We start from the raw sequence: 24,151 nt of genomic DNA, 5'->3' as shown, positions 1-24,151 counted from the left end.
TGCTTCCTGAGTGCTGGAATTTGACTATAAATCAGGAAACGGTGTGTGTGTGTGTGTGTATAATATGTGTGTGCGCATGTATATGTAGTGACAGTTTTAGAATTTTGGTTTCTTTAAAAAACAGAAATATTATAAGAATATGTTTTCCTTTTAGTTCCAGATGTGGGATGTGGGGCTGCCCGCAGCAGCTGACTATGATTTGCCTCATGCTCTAGCAGAAGCAGTAGTTTTGACCGCTGCCAGATAGTTTCTGCAACTGTGGGATGTTTGGAACTCTGGAAACTTTTCAGAGGAGATATAAACGCTAGAACCCCAAGAGGTGGGGTTTTTGGTTGTGGGTCATTCAGGGGGGTTGGCTGTAGTTTGTTAGCAGTTGTGCTTAAAGAATAAAGAGAGGGAAAGAAATTAGATTCTGGGATCTCTCTCTCTCCCCTCTCCCCTCCCTCCTCTCCCCTCTCCCCTCTCTCTCCAGTCCTTTCTCTCCTATCTAGTATTAGGGAGTGAAACTCCGGGGGATAAAGGATGGGAAAAAAAAAACCCTGCAAAATAGCTAAGACCAACTCTGTGTGTGTGTGTGTGTGTGTGTGTGTGTGTACATATGCCATGGTGTGAGGTCACAACATAACTCATCGTGGTAGTCCTTTCTCTCCTTCTACCATGCAGGTCTTAGAGATTGAACTCAAGTCTTCAGGCTTCAAGGCAAGGGCCTTTGCCCACTCTCTCCCTGACCCTATGGGAGAGACAAGTGGAGCCAGAAAATCGTACATCATGAATGCATTAAATCTAATGAGTGATAGACTATGATTTGATCGGTTTCATATTACATGATATCATCTCAATTAACAAAAATGTCAAAAGTGCCACACAGGAATGAAGTGTAAGGGGCTGGCGAGATGGCTCAGTGGGTAAGAGTTCTTCCAAAGGTCCTGAGTTCAAATCCCAGCAACCGCATGGTGGCTCATAACCACCTGTAATGAGATCGGATGTCCTCTTCTGGTGCATCTGAAGACAGCTACAGTGTACTTATTTATAATAATAAATAAATCTTTGGGCTGGAGTGAGCAGAGGTCCTAAATTCAATTCCCAACAACCACATGAAGGCTCACAACCATGCGTACACCTACAGTGTACTCATACATGAGTGTCTGGTGCCCTCAGAGACCAGAAGCAGGTGACAAACCCACTGGACTTGGAGTCCTGGATGGTTGTAAGCACTATGTGTACCTGACACACATAAACATATGGACACACACACACACATACCAGACAAGCAAAAGGAAGGAGGGAGGGAGGGCAGAGTCCCAAAGAAAACCATGATCTACAGGAACAAAGAGGGGCTATTTCCTATAAAGTCCTGGCCTCTGGATCCCACCAGGTCAGCTCTGTAATGAGGGGTGTCAAGGAATAGCAAATACTCGGTCCTGATTGGCTGACTGCAGGTCAGAGCAGGTCAGGTCCTGGTGGCAAAATAGAACTTTCCAGAGCCTGTTTATCTTGGCAGCTGACACAGGAACATGCCCAGGCGACGACTACAAGAGTTCATCTTGTGGTTATTCCAGGAAGAGCTCGAGAGAACTGAGGCACGACCCTAGCAGGCATCCAATGGCTACCAGGTTCCCTTCTGAACTTAGGCCCAGTTAGCCACTTGGGACCCTTGGAAATCCAGTTTTTCTTTTCTTTTTAACCTTTATTTATTTATTTATTTTTATTTATTTAGATTTATTTATTTGGGGGCTGGAGAGATGGCTCATTGGTTAAGGGCGCTTATTGCTCTTCCAGAGGTCCTGAGTTCAATTCCCAGCAAACACACAGTGGCTCACAAGCATCTGTAACGATATCGGATGCCCTCTTCTGGTGTGTCTGAAGACAGCTACAGTGTACTCATATAAATAAAATAAATAAATTCTTTAAAAAATTTTCTTTTAAAGATTTATTTATTTATTGTAGTATATGAATGAGTACACTGTAGCTGTCTTCAGACACACCAGAAGAGGTCACCAGATTCCATTACAGATGGCTGTGAGCCACCATGTGGTTGTTGGGATCTGAACTCAGGACCTCTGGGAGAGCAGTCAGTGCTCTTAACCACTGAGCCATCTCGCCAGCCTAAAAGAAATTTATTGATTTTATATGTGAATAGTGTGTAAGTTATTGGATAGGTGTGAAACTGTGACTTCTGATTTCTAGGTCCCATCGACCGTTATTTGTCAATAGTTTTCGTTTCATGTACATATTAGCATCCATTCCTGTTTGAGTTGGTTGGAATTTGCTCCTGGGACCAGTTACATTCATTCTCAAGTTAGGTGGGGTTTGGTGGAAGAAACTCCTTCAGCGAGGCTCCTGGATTGCTGCTGCAGTTTCTCCTCCTCCCTCCCCATCTCCTCTGCCTTCCTCTCTTCCTTGTCCTCCTCCTCTCTTTCCTCCCCCTCCTTCTGTTGCTTTTCCTCCCCCCCCTTCCTTGCTTCCCCCTTGTTCTTCTCCTCCCACTTCCTCTCTTCCTCCTCCCCCTCCTCCCTGTTCCTCCTATTCTTCCTTACTTCTTGACTCTGGTTTTAAAAAGACTAAATTAACCACTGACATGGCTCAGAGGACTGAGGCACTCACTTCCCTAAGACCTGCATGGTAGAGGGAAAGAGTCGACTCTTCCAGGTTTTCCTCTAACCTCTACACAGGCAGCATGAAACACACACACATGCACACGCACCATATATACACACCACATACATATAACACACATCACACATACACACTATACAGACACCACACACATACTTCACACACACCAAACACACACACATACCAATACACACACACACACACATACCAACACACACACCACACATACCACACACACACCACAGACATCACTTGCACACACATCACACATACATACCATGCACACACATAACACACACACACACACACACCACAGACATCACATATACCACAAATATACTACACCTACACCCCCCCCACATACACACATAAACCATAAACACTAAACACACACCACACCCACATACCCACACACACCACACACACACACCAGATACACACACATAACACACAAGCACACATATACACATACCACATATATACCACATACCACACACCTACCAAACACACACAACCACACCCACCATACACAAAGATACACACACACTAAATTGGGTGAGGGCAGCAAATCAAACAACATTTTTAAAAACCCACCAATTTTTAATTTTATTTTTATTTATTTATTCTTTTGTTTTTCAAAACAAGGTTTCTCCGGGCAGTGCTTTAATCCCAGCACTCGGGAGGCAGAGGCAGGCAGATTTCTGAGTTCGAAGCCAGCCTGGTCTACAGAGTAAGTTCCAGGACAGCAAGGACTACACAGAGAAACCCTGTCTTGAAAAACAGCAACAACAACAAAAAAGATAGGGTTTCTCAGTTTAACCCTGGCTGTTCTGGAATTCACTCTGTAGACCAGGCAGTCCTGGAATTCACAGAGATATGCCCACCTCTGCCTCCTGAGTGCTGGGATTAAAGGCGTGCGCCACCACTGCTGCCTAAGGGTCTCCTTTTCTCTTCCTACTCAGCCCAGTTTTCCCTTCCTTTTCTTCCTGCTTCAAGGTGACAGATTTAGACAGAGTCATATGTAGGTAAATTCATATACACACATGAATATTTTCACATATGAATATATACACACAGGAATATACACACATAAATATACACACATGAACATACACAGGAACATATACATGAACATATACACACATGAATATACACAGGCATAGATGCACACATGAACACACACATGAATACACACATGAATACACATGTATATAATACACATATATGAACACACATTCACAAGTACACACATGAATGCATATACGCACACATACGCACACATGCATGAATACACACATATGAACACTCACACACATACCAATGTGTGTATACACACATGAACGCACACACATGGATATACATACAAATATACACATATAATTCTATCTGTCCTCTATCTAAAACCATCCTTCATGTTGATATCCCCACTCAATACCATAGTTTACTAGGGAACACAGGGCCCATTTTGTGGGTTCTTAATCCTATAGATAAAAGAACATAAAGGCGGGCAGCTGTAATGGTGCACACCTTTAATCCCAGTGTTTGGGAGGCAAAGACAGGAAAATCTCTGTGAGTTTGAAGCCAGCATTGTCTACATAGAGGGTTCTAGGGCAGCCAAGCTTATATAGAAAGACTTTGTCTCAAGGGAACAAACAAACATATAATTAAAAACTAGATTCAGAGCCGGGCGTGGTGGCACACGCCTTTAATCCCAGCACTCGGGAGGGGAGGCAGAGGCAGGCGGATTTCTGAGTTCGAGGCCAGCCTGGTCTACAAAGTGAGTGCCAGGACAGCCAGGGCTACACAGAGAAACCCTGTCTCGAAAAACCAAAAAAAAAACAAAAAAAAACAAAAAACCTAGATTCAGAAGGAAGTGGGAGGAACATTTTATTTATTAGAGTTTAAATCCTATGTCCACCTTCTCCACTTTTTAATGGTGTTTTTAATTTATTTTAAATAGATAGGTTTTCAATTTTAAAAAATGCTTACTTTTATTTAGGTGTATATTTCTATGTGCCTGTTTGTATGCACCATGGAAATGTCGCTTTTATTTCCTCGAAAGAGGGGATGAGATGAGAGCCGTGCCCAAACTATTCTGTTACATGGCTTGCGCTGAGTCCAGAGTCTTTCTATCTCTGTATTATCTACCCCTGGGCCTCGGCCAGGAAGTTGCTAGCCTCCATACAATCTAATCTTCTACACGCCTGGACCTTGAAGGCTTCAGCTTCCAGCCTCCATCTGCTAAGCTAGGCCTAGAGTACTTCAGCCTCTAAGACTTGCTGCTGGACAAACTTACTCTTTCTAGCTCTTTCTAAACTCTGGCTGGCTAGTTCAACTCAGCTGTTCTGGCTCGAACTCCTCTCCAAGCTGACAGATTCAAATTGGCTTCTCTTGGCTTCTGACTGAATTGCTCTACTTGGAAAGACTGCCTCTGAGCTGCACGAACTGAACTGCGCCAAACTCAACTGCTCTGCTCCGAATGGAACTGAACCGAACTCTTTCTCTCTTTCTCTCTGCTTGCCTCTCTTTCCTGCTGTTCTCATGAGAGTTGGCCATATTCTATGTCTGACTCATTCTGTCAAATCTTTCTCTGATTCCCTTTGTCTACCCCTCAATTAGACATCATTGTTTGGGATTAAAGATGTATAGTAAGGGCATGCCTGCCCTGCAGCCCAGCCAGAGGGACTAAAGGTGTTTGGCATGTCTGCATTCCAGCCAGGTCACATTTTTGGATGGGAACCCATGCCAGAGCAGCCATGTTGCTGGATTAACATCCCTCTACAGCACCATGTGGAGTTCAGTGCCCTCAAAGGGTGAAAAAAGTCATTGAATCCCTTGAAGCTGGAGTTACTGGCAGTTTCAAAACACACAGCATGGGTGCTAGGACCCAAACTTGGTCCTCTACAAGGGCAGCAAGTATGCTTAACTGATGAACCATCTCTCCAATCCCTTATGCAGTATTTAAGTCTTAAATATTCCAGCTGTACTATGATTCCTTGCATGAATTATTAACTAATTAATTTATGTACTGAGACAAGGTTTTGCTGTTAGGCTGGCTCCCATTTGGGCCTCCCCCACTGTTGGGATTATAGACCCGAAACATTATTCCCTCTGTTTATACTTCCAATGTTCACACTTTCTGTGTTTAACTTCTGCTGTTTGAGACTGACTCTCACTGCATAGCTCTAGCTGGCCTCTAACTTGTTATGTAGACCAGGCTGGCCTCTAACTTACAGAGATCTGCCTGCCTCGGCTTCAGGATTGCACTGTTTTAATTATAAAGACTTTACAGTATGTTTTAGTCATTTACTTTATGTTTTTTTTTTCAGACTCCTGGCTGTTCTTACCTGTTTATTCATCCATGGTCATTTTAGGGACAATTTTCAATCCAGAGAAAACAATTTTGCCATTTTTATTGGAATTATACTCTGCGTATATATTAGTATGTGTGTAGAGGCAATTAAGGAGTTTATTGCACTGAGCCATGTTCTCCAGGAACTGTTCTTTACTTGGTTGGAGGCTGGAAGTAAGCACTGCTTCTCGAACTGGAACTAGAGTTACAAATGTCTGTAAACTTCCATGTGTGGACTGAGCATCATACCCAGGTCTTCTGAAACAGCTCTTAACCACTGAGCCCTCTCTCCAGCCCGTGGATATTACCTGTCTTAGGGTTACTATCGCTGTGATGATGAAACACCACGCCCAAAGTAGTTTCGGATGAAAGGGTTGGTTGGGCTTACACTTCCAGTTCATCACTGAAGGAAGTCAGGACAGGAACTCAAGCAGGGCAGGAACCTGGAGGCAGGAGCTGATGCAGAGGCCATGGTGGACTGCTGCTTCCTGGTTTGCTCAGCCTGCTTTCTTTTCTTTTTTTTTTTTTTTTTTTTTTTTTTGAGACAGGGTTTTTCTGTATAGCCCTGGCTGTCCTGGAACTCATTTTGTAGACCAGGCTGACTTCGAACTCAGAAATCTGCCTGCCTCTGCCTCCCAAGTGCTGGGATTAAAGGTGTGCGCCACCACGCCTGTCAGCCTGCTTTCTTATAGAACCCAGGATCACCAGCCCAGGGTGGCTCCACCCCCAATGGGTGTGGTCCTCCACTATCAGTCACTAATTAAGGAAATGGCGTATAGGCTTACCTGAAGCCCGTTCTTAGGGCTTTTTTTCAGTTGAGGTCCCCTCTTCTCATGTCTACCTTATGTCAAGTTGACAAATAACCAACCATCCACGACATTACCTGTACTATACTTATAAAATATATTTTTCTACCACATCATCTATGCATGCATGCTGCTTTCAGTTTTTCTTGTTTATTTGTTTGTTTTCAAAATAGGGTTTCTCTGGGTAGCTAGCCCTGGCTATCCTAGAACTCCCTCTGTAGACCAGGATGGCCTGGAATTCACACAGATCTGCTTGCCTCTGCCTCCCCGGTGCTGGAACTAAAGGTGATTTTTACTCTGCTGATAGCTTTATTTATCTCTTAAGGTTTATTTTATTTTAAAATTATGTGTATATAAGCGTCCTTGTGTGGGTATGTGCATAAGAGGACAGGTGTTGCGAAATCCAGAGGGAGGCAACGAATCTGAGACCAGGGTTTTTAGCAGTTGTGGGTTGCCTGACATAGGTACTAGGACCCAAACTCAGGTTCTCGGTTACAGCAGTATGTGCTCTTAACCCCCGAGCCACCCCTGTCCTGCTCAGCTGCACCTCAGAACTTGCAGCGTCCTCCTGGACTTCACACTGCTCAGTCTTGAACCCCGATTGCTGGTCCAGTTCCACTTTGCACAAGCACTGCTCCAGCGAAGCACCTCAAAAGGTCAATCCGCATTCGGGAGCCCAGCTCTCGCCCCCTGCTGGCCGGATTCACTACTGCACTATCTGAGCAAATCCTAGGCTCTGTGGTACACTTCTGGGCACTACCTCTAAAGGAAGTTTGTTTCGTTTTTGTTTTGTTTTTCTCCCAGCCACTACCAAGCTCCTCCATTTGCTCTTTACTGTAATTTTGAGTTCCAGAGTCCAAAAATCTGAAGGGAGTATTTGAAAAGTAAAGTGAACTAAATTGTTTGGAGTTTGGATTGAATTCAAACTGTGGGGTTTGAACAAGAAATAACCAGAGTCTGTGGTGATTTTCCAAAGGATTCCAAACCCTCTGCCACGAACAGCTGCTCCTTGGGACTGTCTAAGGACTTGGAGCAGGTTTGAGTCCAGGAAAGAGGGTAGGAGCATTGGAGGAGCCCTTGCATTCTATGTTGTAAGTGGTCAAGGGGGACCCCCTGATCTAGACCCTGGTCAGTTCTTTGTTTTGTCACTTGGTGGGCGCTGGTAGAGCCAGATGATACCTTCATCATGCAGCCGCTTCCAGACTGCTCTCTCTAACTTGAAGTCATGGTTGATGTAAAAGATGAGCTGATTCCATGATGTATCATAGTAGTGGTCAGAGAAGCGCTCATGTCCCTCGGTGATAAAGCCATAGGCGCTGACCTGCATAAAATGGAGAGAAAGGAACTGGGACTGGAGAGGCTGCCTCCTGGGGCACTCTACTCTGTCCTTTTATCCTGGTCCTGGCCCTAGGGCTCTGAATGCAGAGCCCTTGGGTGTACATGCTCACTCCTATTCCTATCAGAGGTTTGCAGCCTCACCTTGTCACAGAGATGAAGGGCCGTGAGCAGCAGGAGGGCGCCAGTGGTGGGGCGGTATATTCTCCAATGGGCAGTATCCAGGGTCTTTGACCTCAGAAACCTGTTCAAAATACCCAGATTCCCAACTGTCAGGAGCCAGCAGGGGATGAGAGGCCCACGGACCCACGATGGGCTTCCTGCCCTTACCTGTTCTTCATGTAACGGAGAAAGTCTGGGTGCAGCAGCAAGTATCGATCCACATCCAAGGCGTCCTGGAAGGCTTCCTGAGGCCTATGCCTGTGGCCAGAGATGGATTCCTCAGGCCCTATTCTCTTAACTGGCCCGGTAGAGGCCAAGTTATGGTCACTGAGTGACCACTATCCCATCTCCAAGTGTCACAGAGGCAGTCCCACCTGACTAACCCTTTTGAAGTCAGTCATTTCTCAGTCTGGGAGGGTTTCCAGGGCAGGAGGAGGGAAGGGGTACCTGAACCAGGAAAGGTGGGTTTTTGCCAAGGTCTGATTCAAAAACATAGCTTCCAGCCACTCATAGTCCCGGGTGCCTTCCAGGAAGTGTAGATATCTGACATCCTGAACCAAGCACAACAAGTGGTCTAGGAGAACTGCCTTGAGGAGCCTGGACTGAGGGCAGCCCTCATCTTGCTTGCGATTGACACCTATTTCTCCCATGGCCTGAGTGGTTGTTGTCACTGCTCTTGCCCTCATGTGAACAGAGCTTGGGATGAGCCAGTTTCCATCCACATACAATGTGCGCTTAAGTCCCCCGTCCAGGGGCTGTATAGCCATGCCCATTCTCAATCTTGTTTCTCCCCTGTGCAGGTGCTGTGTGGCCACACCCATTTGCACTCATTGGTCTCCCATGTTCAGGGGCTGTGTCGACATGCCCAGTCCGCCCTTCTCACCTTTCCCAGAGGCACATGCTGGAAGCCTCGTGTACCCAAAATGAGGATAGACTGGGTCAGAGAGAAAGCAGTGAAGCCATAGAAGGATGTCCGGGTCCCCACATCCTGTTCATATCCTTTAATAACGGCTCCACTCAGTCTGTGTAGAAAGATCGAACCAGATGCTGTGAATGGAGGAGAGACATTTTTTGTGGAGATGAATCAGGGGGCAGGAGCTGTAGACACACTCCACTTTCTAGATAAAGATATGGGGACATGTCTTAGGGTTTTATAGCTGGGAACAGACACTGTGACCACTATGCCAACCCTTATGAAGGAAAACATTTAATTGGAGCTGGCTTACAGTTTATGAGGTTTAGTCCATCATCATCATGGTGAGGAATATGGTGGATCACAGGCAAGCATGGTGCTAGAGGAGCTGAGACTGCTTCATCTTGATCCACAGGCCCCAGAAGGAGATGGTGTGCCACACTGGACATAGCTCGAGTGTAGACCTCAAAGCCTACCCTCACAGTGATACACTTCCTCCAACAAGGCCACGCCTACTGCAACAAGGCCACACCCCCTAATCAGGCCACTCCCCATGGGCCAAGCTTTCAACCAAATGAGTCTATAGGGGCCATTCCAATTCAAACCAGCACAGGACACTTATCGGCTCGCCCATTACAGCCCATATCTACAGGCAACAGAGGGAGAACATACCGGAAAACATAGTCATGGCTGTCTATCTCCCTGCCAACATGTGAATTATTCAGGATGCCTCCGTTGCCCACTACAGCACAGGTGATACACGTGGAGTTCCCAGTAGGGAGGCTGGCAAGAAGGAGCTGCTGCTGGCGAACTGGAGGGAAGCGGCTCACCACCTTCTGTACCACTGGAACAGAGCAGGGTTCCATTCAGGGCCCCGGAAATAAGCCAACCCAACAGAGGAAGCCAGCCACCCTGTGCCCTGAAGTAAGCACTCACGAGACTGATTGAGTTCCATGAAGCCAAAGGGAGGAGCAAAGTGCTCTAGACGGTTCCACTCGCTCTGGGTGAAGCGTCCAGAGTCCAGGAACAGAGTGATGTTGGGCAGAAAGATATTCTGTAGCCATGGTGACTTGGAGGCCTTGATCTTCACAGAAGCAGAGCAGGTCTATGTGCAGGAAGATATGGAAAGGTCAGGCAATGGGTGGCCCAGGAAAGCATCAGCTAGGGGCTGGGTGGGTTCCATTAGACAGAGACTGAGCTGGGGGATACAGGTTGAAAGTTCCTGCCCCCTACTCTTGCTTTCCCTCTGGACCCCAGGGTCTCCAAGTCTAAGACACTGTGGTCCCAGAACAGGCCCCCTCATCGCCAAAGCAGCCACACCTTGCAATTCTGACAGCCACATGGGCATGCACTGCCCTCTTGGGATGTGACCCTGTCCTGTGTGTATACACAAGCAGGTTTTCAGTATTTCCTCAAGGCAGGGGTGAGAAGGATTAGGGTGGTGTCATGGGCCTGAGGGCTGAAGGACAGTGAAGCATCCTGAGTGGGCTTTCCAGGGATGCCAGTGTCACTGGGAAGGGAGCAGTTGAACAGTAGGCTGTGTCGTCCTGTCTGCTAGTCCCATGACTATAGAATAAGGGATTATGTAGTGGACCCCAGAACTGGCCCCAATTCCTTCTCACAGAATGGTGACCTGCCTCAGGTCTTCTTGAAAGGGGTCGCAGACAAATCCCTTCCAGCCACACCTTTCTGAGTTGTCCAGACCTTACTTAATCCTGGACCTGCCTTCTCCTCCCTGACTTTGGCTGTTATAGGAAGGAAGGATGAAGGATGGGCCAGTATCAAGTGTCAGGCAGAGCTCAGGTGGGAAAGGGCTGCTTGGGGTGGTGGTATAGTGCAGAGTCACAGGGAAGGTCCAGACTCACCGTCTGCAGGCTGCTCATATCCAAGCTATATTCCTCCTCAAAATCCCACCGAGGCTCAGACTTGAAGTCAGAGGCCTTCAGCCTTTGCCTTCTTCGTGTGGTTGGGTGTGGGGAAGAGGCAGGGGATTTGGTAGCCTGGAGCACTTTCTTCTTAGCTGGGACAGCTCCTGAGGCCATTGGTGTCTTCCTTGTTGACAGTGCTCCTGGAGCTCTGGATAGTTTGTCCAGGTCTTCTGGCACAGGCGTCTTTGCAGCAGGCTCTGCCTTGCTCTGAGGATTCTCTGGCCTTATGGTCTCCAACTTCCTCTTCTCCTTCCCCTCTCCTTGCTCTCCTTTGGCTGTCTCTCTCTTCTGATTCTTCAGGTCCTTTGAACTGACAGAGGTAGTCTCCTTGTTGTGAAATCTGGGTGGCAGTGTCATGATGGGTCCTTGGGGTTCGGCCTTTTGTGGCATCTCCTGGGCACTTGAGTCTTTGTTCAGTATGAACTGGTGCCTGCACAGAGAACACCTAATGAAGGTTGGCTGTTCTATAAACCAGTCACAACATCACTAGCAGGCCGAGGAGACAGCTCAGTGAGTGAGAGTGTTTTCTCTGCAAGAATGAGCTTATGGGTTTTCTATCCTCAGCTTCCATATTAAAAAAACAATACACCACAAATCCAGCCAGGCATGTGTCTGCAAGCTCACATGTTTTCCTGTTTTATTCTCCATGTTATTTTATGAGACAGAGTTTCTCACTGAATCTTCTGTTCACTGACTTGAGTAGTAAGGTTGGCCAACCAAACCCCACAGATCCTCTGCATCTGAACATCAGGATTACAGGCTGGTGCCTGTTGTATCTGAGATTTGAACCCAGGTCCTCATGCTTGTGCACCAATAATTGTACCATCTGCATATGTCTTACACACAAATAGAATAGAACTAAGAAGTCCCATAGTTCTTGGATTCAGATCCTCTTAGTCTCCCATGAGTCTCAGGTTCCTGCGTGGATCCGGGCTTGTTGCCTCCTTAGACTGCTTGCAGAAGTGGCCTCTGGACACCACAGAAATCCTCCTGCCCCCATGATCTTCTGGCATGCCCCTTACTTGCTGAAACTACCCCCTTTCTTCTGTAAGGAACGTCAAGCTTAACCTCATTACTAATACCAACAGCAGACCAATGAACACACAAGTCCCTCATGCGCTTTAGCCACATGTCTTGCTCTCTTCTGTTAGACTTTGTATCTCTTGGAAGCTCACCAGAAAGAAGTGGAGTAAACATGGCACCCAGAGCCCAAATCCATGTGCTTTGCAGCCACCAGGATGGTAGGAAGTGGGAAACCACATGTGCCGTTACAGAGTGGCGTAGGCTTCTGCTGGCCACCACGCATAAGTTTGAGCAAACGACCAATGCTTACTTATGCAGTAACGTTTTTCACCAAAACACTGCCTGGCCCGGGCATGATAATGAGGCTCTGCAAAGTACTGAGAGAATAACCAATCAGATGTGAGACATGCAAATGAGGTATGATAATGTGGTACTGAGAGAATAACCAATCAGATGTGAGACATGCAAATGTGGTATGTTAATGAGGTTCTGTGAGATACTGAGAGAAAGTAGCCAATCAGATGAGGAACATGCAAATGAGGTATAGTGCATAACCAATCCGGGTGTGAGACACGCTTCTCCTAGGCCTATATAAGCAGCACCAGTTCTGGGCTCGGGGTCTATTCGCCTCCACAATCAAGCCCTCCCAATAAATGTGTGCAGAAGGATCCTGTTGCAGCATCGTTCTTGCTGGTCGAGTCTGACGCGAGCAAGAATAGGACTCTCATTGACCCTTATGGATCTCATATCCTTCTTTGAGAAGGTGTGCAAACATCTGTCTTGTACAGTTGTAAAGATGAAAGTCACCTACAGAATGATGCCAGTTCTGAATTGATGTGTCATAAAAAGGGGTGTAGCCACGTTCACAATGAGCCTCATAAAGCAACATAAATCTTTGACAGCTACCGTTCAGCATTTTAAACTTTATTAAAATCTCTCTCTCTCTGTGTTGGTGTAGGTGTATGTGTGTGTGCATGAGCTCTGGTGTGTGCATGTGCTCTGATGTGTGCATGTGCTTTGGTGTGTGCATGTGCTCTGGTGTGTTTATGTGCTCTGGTGTGTTAATATGCTCTTGTGTGTGCATGTGCTCGGTTTGTTTATGTGCTCTTGTGTGTTTATGTGCTCTGGTTGTACATGTGCTCTTGTGTGTTTATGTGCTCTGGTGCGTGCATGCCTGTGGAGACCACACCTTGACCTCTGGTGTCTTCCTTAGAAACCATCTTCTGTGCTTTTTGAGATGGAATTTGTCGTTGGCTTAGAGCTTGCTAAGTAAGCTTTCTGGCCATTGATCCCCTAGGATCTCCCTGTCTCTGCACTGGGATTCTGAGCTCTCCCCACCATGCCTGGATTTTCCGTGAGTGCTGGAATTGAACTCAGATCCTCACGCTTGTATGGCAATGACTTGACGGACTTAGCCATCTCCCCAGTCCCTCCCAAGCTTTCACCCACCCCTATTTTTTGAGTCAGGTTCTAAGTGTGGATGGCTGGCCTCAGACTCAGGCTCCACCAGCCCAGTGCTTGAGGTCATGGCCTGCTCCACTCCACCTGCCTATTGCTATCTGGTTTACTGATCTTACTGCTTCCCTTCTTCTACACCTGCAGCAGCATGGAGACCCCTCCAAGCTGTAAAACCTGTAGTCACCTTTGTGCCCCCTCTTCCTCCCACCCCACCACTCCTTAAAAATATCCCTTGAAGTTCCCTTCTCTCTTGTCCCAGATCCTCACTGGCCCTCCGTGGCAAAAGCTTCAGCCCCTCCTGCCTGAGTTAACCACTTAGGTAATCTCTCCACCCCTGCCCTTGATTATCACACTGGATGGTCCAAACCCTCAGCTTCTTGAAGCTGCCTTTCTGCCCTAAAGTCCTTTGCTGCCATCCCCTGGCCACACCTTTCTCCTGGGCTGGCAGGGAAGCCCTCCATATTGGGGATGCAACATCCCCATTGGGGGAGGTCCATGGAGTTTCTATGTCAGCCCATTCTCTATAGTCTCCTCCCCTCCTGCAGGCCATTTACTGATCACTCAACCAACCTGCACACTGTCTTTGAAACTTTCCACAGAGCCTCCTACACTCTCTCTCTTCCAGAGACCACCCTCCACAGCAATTGTTCCCTCTGACAATCATTTGAACTTAATTATATTCAGGGTATTGAACATGCTTCAGGTCACAGTCACTTCACCTCCTTAAAACTCATTCTAATTTTGAGTGGTAGCACATGCCTAAAATCCCAGAACTTGGGAGGTTAAGGCAGGAGAATCAATGGGTCTAAGGTTATCCTGGGTTATATAGTGAGACACTGTGTGTCTGCCTATGGTCAGTCTATCTATCTAATTATCTACCTAAAAATCTATTTATCTATAAACATGACTATCTACAAAACTATCTATAAATCTATCTACTTATAAATATATCTATCAATCTAACTATCTATAAATCTATCAACCTATTTATCTATAAATCTATCTAACTCTATAAATCAATCTATCAACCTATTTATCTATAAATCTATCTATGTATCTATCAATCTAGCTATCAACCCATCTATAAATCTATCTACCTAACTACCTATAAATCTATAAACCTAACTATCTATAAATCTATCTATCTATCAATCTATCAGTTAATCTATCTATTATACATTATCTATCTATCTATCTATCTATCTATCTATCTATCTATCTATCTATCTATCCATCCATCCTTCTATCCACTGCCTTCTTCCTTTTTCCAGTGCTGGAATAAAACTCAGGGCCTCATAGATACAAGCCACACCTCGTCCCCAGCCCTTTCTCTTTCTCCAAGCCTTTCTTCAGGTTATATACTTCACATCCTGTTTGCTCTGAGGTTAGGTTGGTTTATTGGATGTCCCAGCTCTTGCTGAAATAGCCTCAACAGTCAATATCAGAGGTTTTTCTGGGGAAACTCCCTAACTCTGGGGAACCCCTGAGTCCTGTTCAGGATCCTGCCCCCCCCCCCCCCACTGCTCTGACAATATCATTGTCCACAAACACACATCTGGGAGTGTGCGCTCCACTTCTTGCCTCCTGGTGAAGGAGGTGCTAAGCTCCTGTTCCCCAGCTCCCTAGGCCATGAAGATCTGGGACAGAACAGCGCGGCTCTGTTTTCTTTCCGTGTGTTACACAATGCTCAGCAGCATTGCCATTCAACCTTCAGAAGGATCTAGACCGCAATGGGTGCCAAGCTGTTTGCCATACCCCTCCACTCAGGAGCATGTGCCACTGACTGCTGTGGGGACCTGGAGTGATTCTGCTGCAGGACACTCCCACTAAAAGCTTCTTTCTAGCATCCCTGGAGTCCTTCAACCCCCTCCCACATCCCCATGTTGTTCTAGGGATGCCCTGACACTGTGACAGCCATTGTCATCAGAAATGCATGCTTAAAACTGATTTCTGAAATGATATAAATACATAAATAAAGGGGTACAGGCCTGTAATCCTAGCAGAGGTTGGCAGATCTCTGGGAGTCTGAGGCTAGCGTGGTCTACATAGCAAATTCCAGCACAGCCAGGGATACACAGAGAGACTTCCTCTCAGAGTCCCAACAGACACAAACACATCTTACTCCTGTAGGAAGAGACCAAACTGAAGCTGTTTTGAAGACAACTGCCATTTTGAATAGGGGTCAAAGGAAGTTTTAGTTGCAGCCCCTCCCTGGGTAACTGGCATCCTGCTTGGCAGAAAGAGTCATGGAAATGGGTCCTCTACATCCTGGTTGGCAAGTTGAGACATGAATGCTCGGCATGTTGCCCCACCAGAGTTGAATAACCCAACCAATGTACACAAAGACATAAACTGGGTCTCCTGTAGCTCATGCTGGCCTTCAACTTGCCATGTAGTTGACCTTGAATCTGCTCCTGGTCCTGCTGCCTCTGCCTTCCACGTGCTGGGATGTGCCACCATCCTAGTTTGATACCAGGAATCTGACTTTGTTCAAGTTGAGCAAGCACTCCACTCTCTTGGCCCCCCTCAGACCCAACTTCTCTGAACTTCCCTCCCATCTTGTTAGAAAATGGATGTATTGTTTTCAAATGTTAAGAAAGGTAAAGCAAACAAAAAATGGAGACTTTTCCCTGTCTGTCAAAAAAGTATCCCTGCTGGAGATGTGCTGCATAATCTAGAAGTTCTTGTGGAGAAGTCCCGTGGGGCACAGGTTCAGAGGATTCCCTTCAACCCCACCAGTGGGCAGTCTTGATCTTTCTGATTCCCTTTTCAGGGTGAGGAGGCCTCCGAGGCATGGGAAACCCACAGGCTAGGTCTGTGCTTTGGGTCTAGGGGGCTGGAGTGTAAGAGCCAGCACTTCTGCTGCCCTACTACTCAACAGCCCATGGGGGTGACTTCCCTTGTGCTGTGTGTGGCCTCTGCAGACTCTGTCCTTGGGGCCCCAACTCCTGCCTGCTTCCCATCCCACCCCCCACCTGCACAAGCCTCCTGGTGTCTCAGGCACCTTGGTCAAAAGCGCCAGCTCCTTCCAGGGCTCTTTTCAAGACCCCTGACCTTAACATCCATGGAACCTATAGGTGGCACCGAGTTCCTCAGGCCTTGCCTCAGGTGCTTCCCCCAGGAATCACAGGAGTGGCATCTTCTTACCTGGAATCTTTTGCCCTTGGATCCTTAACGACAAAGAGCAGAATAAAGAGCAATGCCAACACAGTCAGAAGCAGGAAAGCTTGCCTTTGGGAAAGTCCTCTGCAACATCTCGTCATGGTGGATGACTGGTCCCTAACAGCATGTATGATGAGAGCAAGCTTCTTGAAGCAGCAGTCAGATCACTTGCTCGTTCAGGTGAGGGCAAGGGAGCCTCGTGACTCTGAGCTGTTCCAAAGAGCAGAAGAGTTAAGGGAAGGGCAGAACATTGGCGGAAGCGAAAGACTCTGTTCAAATAGGTTTTATTTCTGATGGGAGGGACTCAAAGCACAGTTGCCCTTTAGGGTCAAGTTTCTTAGCGTCTCAGAAATTGGGACAGGATGCCGGGCGTGGTTGTGCACGCCTTTAATCCCAACACTTGAGAGGCAGAGGCAGGCGGATTTCTGAGTTCGAGGCCAGCCTGGTCTATAAAGTGAGTTCCAGGACAGCCAGGGCTACACAGAGAAACCCTGTCTCAAAAAACCAAAAAAACAAAAAAAAACAAAAAAAACAAAAAAAGAAAAAAAAAAAAGAAAAAGAAAAAAAAGAAATTATGACAGGAACATCACCAGAAATCTGTGTGTCTGAGATTTGTTTTCATTCAGGGCCAATGGACAGCTTCACAAAAAAGGTGCCTAGATAGTTCTGGGGGAAAGGCATGGTGGGTGAAACCCTTGCCACACAGCCATGAAGACCTAGGTTGAGTTTCCCAGCACCTATGCAAAGCCACTCATGGTAGCACATGTCTGCACACCCAGTGATTCTGTGGTAAGATGGGAGATGGAGACAGAAATATCAGAACCGCACAGTCCAGCTAGCTTGGTGTACGCAGTGGAGAGGGGGCCCTGTCTCCTGTAACGTGGAAGGCGATACACATACAGAAAAACAAGAAGCCTCAATGACAATGTCTTCAAATGTCAGCCCCTTCAATTCTACCCCTATACCTGCCTGCCTGTTTGTAGGGGTGGGCAGAGGCAGGGTACAGGGGTTAGGCCCTTTTTCACTCCAGCATCAGTCTGAATAAACAGTTTCTCTCCTCTCAACTGTCAGATCCAAAAGACTCTCAGGACAAATGGCTACCATGTGGTGCCTAATAACCTAGGAAAGTGCAGCATGCTGGCCTCCTTCTGGCTCGCCCAGTCTCACAAGTATATACTACCACATCCATGCTGGGACCTTGGCTCTTCTCAGCAGTTCTCAAAGGGGCCAAGGGGATGGGTGCGGGGGATGGTGGAGGTGGAGTGGATTCGGGGGATAGGGAGGGTGAGGGGCTGAGAGGGTGGAGATGCACTGAGATACACTATACTTCTGCAGCGCCTGTGTCTCCCATTCTCCAGATTCTCCTTCTCAACGACCTCACTCTTGTCTCTTTCCCTTGTTTTGTTTTGTTTTCGGGTTTTTGTCTTGTTTTAGCCTGCACTTTGCCTTTCACGCTCTACTTCTTCACCCATGGTAGGTGACGGGCTGATCCTGAAAGGGGAAGCAAGGTGGGAGTGGCCGGGAGCCAAGGAGACCTCAGTACCTCTGAGCACAATGAAAATGACACTGGGGAGACAGCTTCGGTGAGCCAGCTCATTTCATGGGGGAAACATCAGCTATGTAAACCTTTAGAGGCTGGGTAGGGACTTCTGGGGTGAGTGTACATCCCTGGGTGAGGCCAGGGTATGTGGGATGACTCATTGGAATAAGAAGAAATCCCAGGTGCTGCAGGACAGGACATTTTTAAGGGGAGAATTAGTTTAACCTGGCTACCAGGCTATATGACCTCCTCTGGGGGGCAAAGGTTGGGGAGCAGGGCTACCTGTGCTGGAATACGCAGGCTCAGAGTGAGGTGGGGCGCAGAGGGATGATCCTACTCCACAAATTTTAGGATGAGCTTTCCAGGGTTTGGACATGCCCTGACCCCACTCTTTCTCCAGGGTGTTACCCACTCCCAGGTTCCACGGCCCCCCAGCCCCACAGCATTCTTTTCATCGTCCTTTCTCTTCCTCTCTTTCTCCTCTCATGGCCAAGTCCAGCCTACTGTTCATGTTCAATCTACTTGCCGCCTACCCCCGTGCACTCTGGACACATTCAGATGCCCCTGGCTGCACTCTTTATTGTATCTATAACACAAACCTCCCATTCATCCACCCCTTGGAGAGGTGATGTCCTCAGTTCAGATATCACCATGCTCTCTGAAGAGGACCCTGGATGCCAGTCCTCTCTGCCTTGCACGGGTGTGGAGACCACACTGAGTTCACAATGAATCTGAAAGACTGCACCTGGCAGCAGCTTAATGAGACTTTCAGCATCTGTATCCACCGACATTTGCTGAGGCCTCAACACCATTGAAGGTCAAGCCAGGAGCACAGATGTGTTTTCTTCCTCCCGTCCTTCCTTCCTTCCTTCCTTCCTTCCTTCCTTCCTTCCTTCCTTCCTTCCTTCCTTCCATCCTTCCTTCGTTTTTCTCTTTCTTTCTTTCCCCTGCATTCCAACTGCAAAACCCATGACTAGGAAACTTTGTTGTTTTTTTTTTTTTTAGCTCTGGCTGTCCTGGAACTCACTCTGTATATCACCCTGGTCTCCAACTCACAGCGACGTGCCTGCCTCTGCCTCCCGGGTGCAGATTAAAGTCTGCACCACCGCCACCTGACCTGGAAACCCATTATTAAGAAACCTCCCTGATAGTGTTTCCTCGTGTGAAATCTTATGGTCCTCCTGCTTGAGTTTCCATCCTATGATGCTCTCTTACACACGTTGATTGTGGTTTTGAGTTCAAAACCTGCTCCCCAGAAGAGTAAGGGTTTCAGTGGCAGCAGCTGCATCTGTGTTGTGTCCCTGACTGCTCAGTTCGCTGTTCAAATCAACAAAGCTTCTCTGGTTAAAGAACAATGACAACGACAACAACGTGGTGTGTTCCTGTTGTTGGATTTTCACCAGACTCTCCGCACCATTGCACACCAATGTTTTGGGGCTTTGTCCAGGATCCAGAGTCCTGGTACAGAAGTGCAACTTTTTGAATTGGCAACTTCAGGGGAAACACAGGAGGTGAGTCTCCTTTTGATGGGGGAGGGGGAGTGTCTTGTTTGTCTGTTTCTTCTATCAGTCCCTTTGTCACATTTAGACATTCTGTGTTTGTTAGTGCCTGGTCTTACATTCATTTCTCTGTTCACTCTGTGTCTTCTTGGTCCTGGATTCTAAGACAGAACAGAAGCAATTCGTTACCCAGTCCCCTCTTGAGCTTCTTCATCGTTTTAAGGTATTTTAGAAGAAACTTCTCCATCTGGTAATAAAGTCTACCCTGACAATCTTGAGACATTCTGTCACCTCAAATGGCCCACCTTCAGGATAGATTGGTCCCCAGCAGGTACTTTCAATCTAACTGTGGTTTACTGCTCACAGGTTGTCAACCTTGCATGATAAGGACATCCTGGCCAAGGCTCCTACTTCAAGGCTTGGTGATGTCTTGTGGAAGAGCTACGTGAATGACTCAACCCCCTCTTGCTGGAGTTGAGCATCACCTCTTAAGTCCTCCCCTCAACCCCCTCCTGCTGGAGTTGAGCATCACCTCTTAAGTCCTCCCCTCAACCCTCTCCTGCTGGAGTTGAGCATCACCTCTTACGTCCTCCCCTCAACCCTCTCCTGCTGGAGTTGAGCATCACCTCTTACGTCCTCCCCTCAACCCTCTCCTGCTGGAGTTGAGCATTACCTCTTAAGTCCTCCCCTCAACCCCCTCCTGCTGGAGTTGAGCATCACCTCTTAAGTCCTCCCCTCAACCCCCTCCTGCTGTAGTTGAGCATCACCTCTTACGTCCTCCCCTCAACCCTCTCCTGCTGGAGTTGAGCATCACCTCTTAAGTCCTCCCCTCAACCCTCTCCTGCTGGAGTTGAGCATCACCTCTTACGTCCTCCCCTCAACCCCTCCTGCTGGAGTTGAGCATCACCTCTTACGTCCTCCCCTCAACCCTCTCCTGCTGGAGTTGAGCATCACCTCTTACGTCCTCCCCTCAACCCTCTCCTGCTGGAGTTGAGCATCACCTCTTAAGTCCTCCCCTCAACCCTCTCCTGCTGGAGTTGAGCATCACCTCTTATGTCCTCCCCCTCAGACCCCTTCTGCTGGAGTTGAGCATCACCTCTTATGTCCTCCCCCTCAGACCCAAGCCTCGGAGGGATGAGAGGGAGATTCCTGGTCTCCCCTCCATGGACAAGGACGCACCTCCTCACTAACATTGTCCCCTCCTTGCCCAACCTTTCACACGACCCATCGATGTCTTCCTAGTTCCCCTACCCCCTGTCATGGAGCTCCAACTCTAATTCCTTCTTCCTAAGTCCCCCTTACACCAGGACCGGGTCCAGATATTGAAGAGATCTTGGTGAGGAAGACTTCACTTCTGGCAGAGTCCCCACCTTAACTCTATGTAAGGTGTTGACCACACCCGTGGCCCTGAGATGAGGACCCTCCCATGGCCCCGAGATAAGGACCCTTTCATGGTTTAAAACAGCCTCTTGACCTCTATCCTCAAAGAATCTGAATCCTTCTTTTTCAGAGACACTCCAGGGTTTAATTTCTCTCTTGGAGACTATACCCATCAGCCAACTTGGGATGACTGTCAACAACTCCTGAGATATTCTTTTCCTCAGAGGCCTGGGAATGCATCTTCTGGGAAGCCAGGAAATTGCTTTCTAGTGACAATGGTCACCCTTCATATGCCCAGATTGGGACCCTAATGAGACAGCAGGTAAGCAGCTCTTTAAGGTCTTTCACCAGACTCTTGGGAGTACTACAAGCAGCTGTCTGCTGGCCTACAAATTTGCCAAAAGTTAGTCAGGTTATTCAGGGAACCAAGAAGTGTCCTTTGGCCTGTGATCTCCCTGGAATGCCTCATGGAAGCCTGGTGGAATTATATCCTGATAGATTCCAAAGCAGAAGGAAACAGGAGGGCCATGAATACTACCTTTATGGCCCAGTCTGCCCCTGATAATACTGATTTTATGGCCCATTCTGACCTTGATGATACTGCCTTTATGGCCCAGTCTGCCCCTGATATCTGAAAGAAACTTCAAAGACTGGAGGGCTTTGGAGGAGAAAACTTGTCTAAGTTGGCTGTGGTTGTGGCTGGAGTCTTTAATAACAGGGACACCCCAGAAGAATGGCAGATGAAACGCATGGCTCAAGCTATGTTGGCTGGGAACTAGAGGGTCCATTCCTAGGTTCAGATTTCAAAGGGAACAGGCTGTTGACGATGGCAAGAGAAGGCTGCCACTGGCCACCTGCAAGAAAAACCAATGAGTCTACTGCAAAGAATTAGGACACGGGAAGGAAGAATGACTCAGCTCCAGCGAGATCAAGGTCCCAGGATTGGACAAGGACCAAGTAGGTCAGGGCTCGATCACTTCCCTCCCTGAGCCCATGGTAACCTTGAAAGTGGAGGGAAAACCAATCGACTTTCTGGTAGATGTGGAAGCCAACTATTCAGTGCTCAAGGAACCAAAGGGATCCCTAGCCACAAGATGCAGCCTGGTGCTAAACAATATCCCCAGTACAAGGAAATGCCATGTCTACCCCGAAAAAGGTACTGTTTCACACTCCTTTCTAGTTATCCCTGAATGCCCCAACACCCTCTTGGAAAGAGACTAGTTACACGTACTTTGGGCTCAGATTGCCTTTAATGATGAGATCATTGAAAACAGGATGGGCAACCGAGTCGAGACGTTAGCTACCCTTCCCTTAGCTGAGGAATATCCTGACACCTCCAATCCCACTCTCCCATGTCAGTTTGCCCTCCCTGATATGATAACCTATTGGACTATTTGCTAGACAGGTTCCCCAGGGGCTGAGGCAAAGCTAATCCTCGTAGACTTGCCAGCAACAGGTCTCAGTCCTCATTCAACACAAGGCTTTGGTAGAGCCTATATGGGGGTGTCAGTACCCTATGAGCCTGGAAGCCTGACAAAGAATCATAATTCATATAGACAGACTGAGAGAACTGGGACTCCTATAGGTCCCCGCAGGAACACTCCACTGTTTCCTATACGGAAACCAGGGACAAAAGATGCCTGGCCAATTCAAGACTTAAGGGATGTCAACAAGTGTGGAAGGCATTCACCCCACAGTCCCTAACGCATATACATTGTTGAGTATGCTATCATTGTCTGACATATACACATTGTCTTGGTCTTAAAAGATGCTCTTTTCATTATACCTCTGGCCCTAAAAAGCCAACCCCTGTTTGCCTTTGAATGGATTGATCTGGGCAAGGGCTTCAGCAGACAATGGACATGGATCTGGCTACTGTAGCGTTTCAAAACCTTTCCTACCATCTTTGATAAGGTTCTCTATGTAGATCTGAATGAGTGCCGCCTGATGTTTCCCCAGATGATGTTACTCCAATATGCAGATGACCTCATCAGGGCAGCCAACATGGACACCTGCACACTGGCCACTCAAGAGCTCCTAGAACCTCTCCAATGCCTGAGATACTGGATGTGCACCAAGAAGGCCCAACTCTGCGACAGGCATGCCACATCCTTGGGATTCCATGAAGGGAGGAAGTCCTAGTTCATGTCATGTAAACAGGCAATCTTGGGCTGGCGAGATGGCTCAGTGTCTAAGAGTACTGATTGCTCTTCGGAAGGTACTGAGTTCAAATCCCAGCAACCACATGGTGGTTCACAACCACCTATAATGAGATCTGATGTCCTCTTCTGTTGTGTCTGAACTCAGCTACAGTGTACTTATGTTTAATAATAAATAAATCTTAAGCCAGAGTGAGCAAGGTTGACCAGAGCAAGCGGGGCCGCCTGGAGCTAGTAAAGGTCCTAAAATTTTGATCCCGAACAACCACATGAAGGCCCACAACCATCTGTACAGCTACAGTGTACTCACATAAAATAAATAAATCTTAAAAAAAAAAAAAAGCAGTCTTGAGAATTCAAATCCTATCAACAAAAAGGCAAATCAGGGAATTTTGAGGGGTCAGCAGGATACTGTAAGCTCTGGATTCCTGGATTGGCTGAATTAGGCAGACCCTTTATTTGATGTCACCAAGAGGCCTAATAATACCTTTCAATGGACTGAAGTTGGAGATAATGGCCTTCAGCAGATTAAACAAGCCCTGACTTCTGAGCTAGTTATATCACTGTCTGACGTTAGAAAGTTTTCACACTGGTTTGTGGATGAGAGGAGGAGGACCCCTAAGAGGTCCTTACTCAAACACTTGGCCATAGCAGTGCCAGGAGCCTACCTTTCAAAAGAATTAGACCCTGTGGCTATCAGCTGGCCTGCCTGCCTGAGACTTATTGCAGCCATAGCTTTATTGACAAAAGACTCAGATAAATTGACTTTTGGGCAGAACTTGATCACTACCACTCCTCCTGTGGGGAAAACCCCAGTC

The 24,151-nt window shown here is 47.4% G+C and overlaps 1 protein-coding gene and 1 long non-coding RNA gene across 2 annotated transcripts; one reads left to right on the top strand and one right to left on the bottom strand.

Annotated features, from left to right (window-relative positions):
* Positions 1-6,748: 6,748 nt before the first annotated feature.
* On the bottom strand, positions 6,749-16,994 carry LOC110306209 (alpha-N-acetylgalactosaminide alpha-2,6-sialyltransferase 1). Its single transcript, XM_085829408.1, has 9 exons — positions 16,741-16,994; positions 11,050-11,542; positions 10,121-10,289; positions 9,857-10,028; positions 9,155-9,293; positions 8,719-8,822; positions 8,440-8,529; positions 8,254-8,353; positions 6,749-8,095 (listed from the first exon to the last, which is right to left on the bottom strand). The coding sequence occupies exons 1-9, from the start codon at positions 16,854-16,856 to the stop codon at positions 7,904-7,906; spliced, it is 1,575 nt and encodes a 524-aa protein (XP_085685534.1). The 5' UTR covers positions 16,857-16,994; the 3' UTR covers positions 6,749-7,903.
* A 2,325-nt stretch (positions 16,995-19,319) lies between these two features.
* Positions 19,320-23,607, top strand: LOC110287814 (uncharacterized). Its single transcript, XR_003835860.2, has 3 exons — positions 19,320-19,806; positions 21,305-21,496; positions 23,134-23,607. It is a non-coding gene; the product is annotated as an uncharacterized LOC110287814 (long non-coding RNA).
* The last annotated feature ends 544 nt before the right edge of the window (positions 23,608-24,151 follow it).

The sequence above is a fragment of the Mus caroli genome, unplaced genomic scaffold, assembly GCF_978045245.1.
Source record: "Mus caroli unplaced genomic scaffold, Mus_caroli_1 scaffold_13, whole genome shotgun sequence".
NCBI classification, from domain to species: Eukaryota; Metazoa; Chordata; class Mammalia; order Rodentia; family Muridae; genus Mus; species Mus caroli.
Note: the sequence above shows the minus strand (reverse complement) of the source record. Positions and strands in the feature narration are given on the sequence as shown.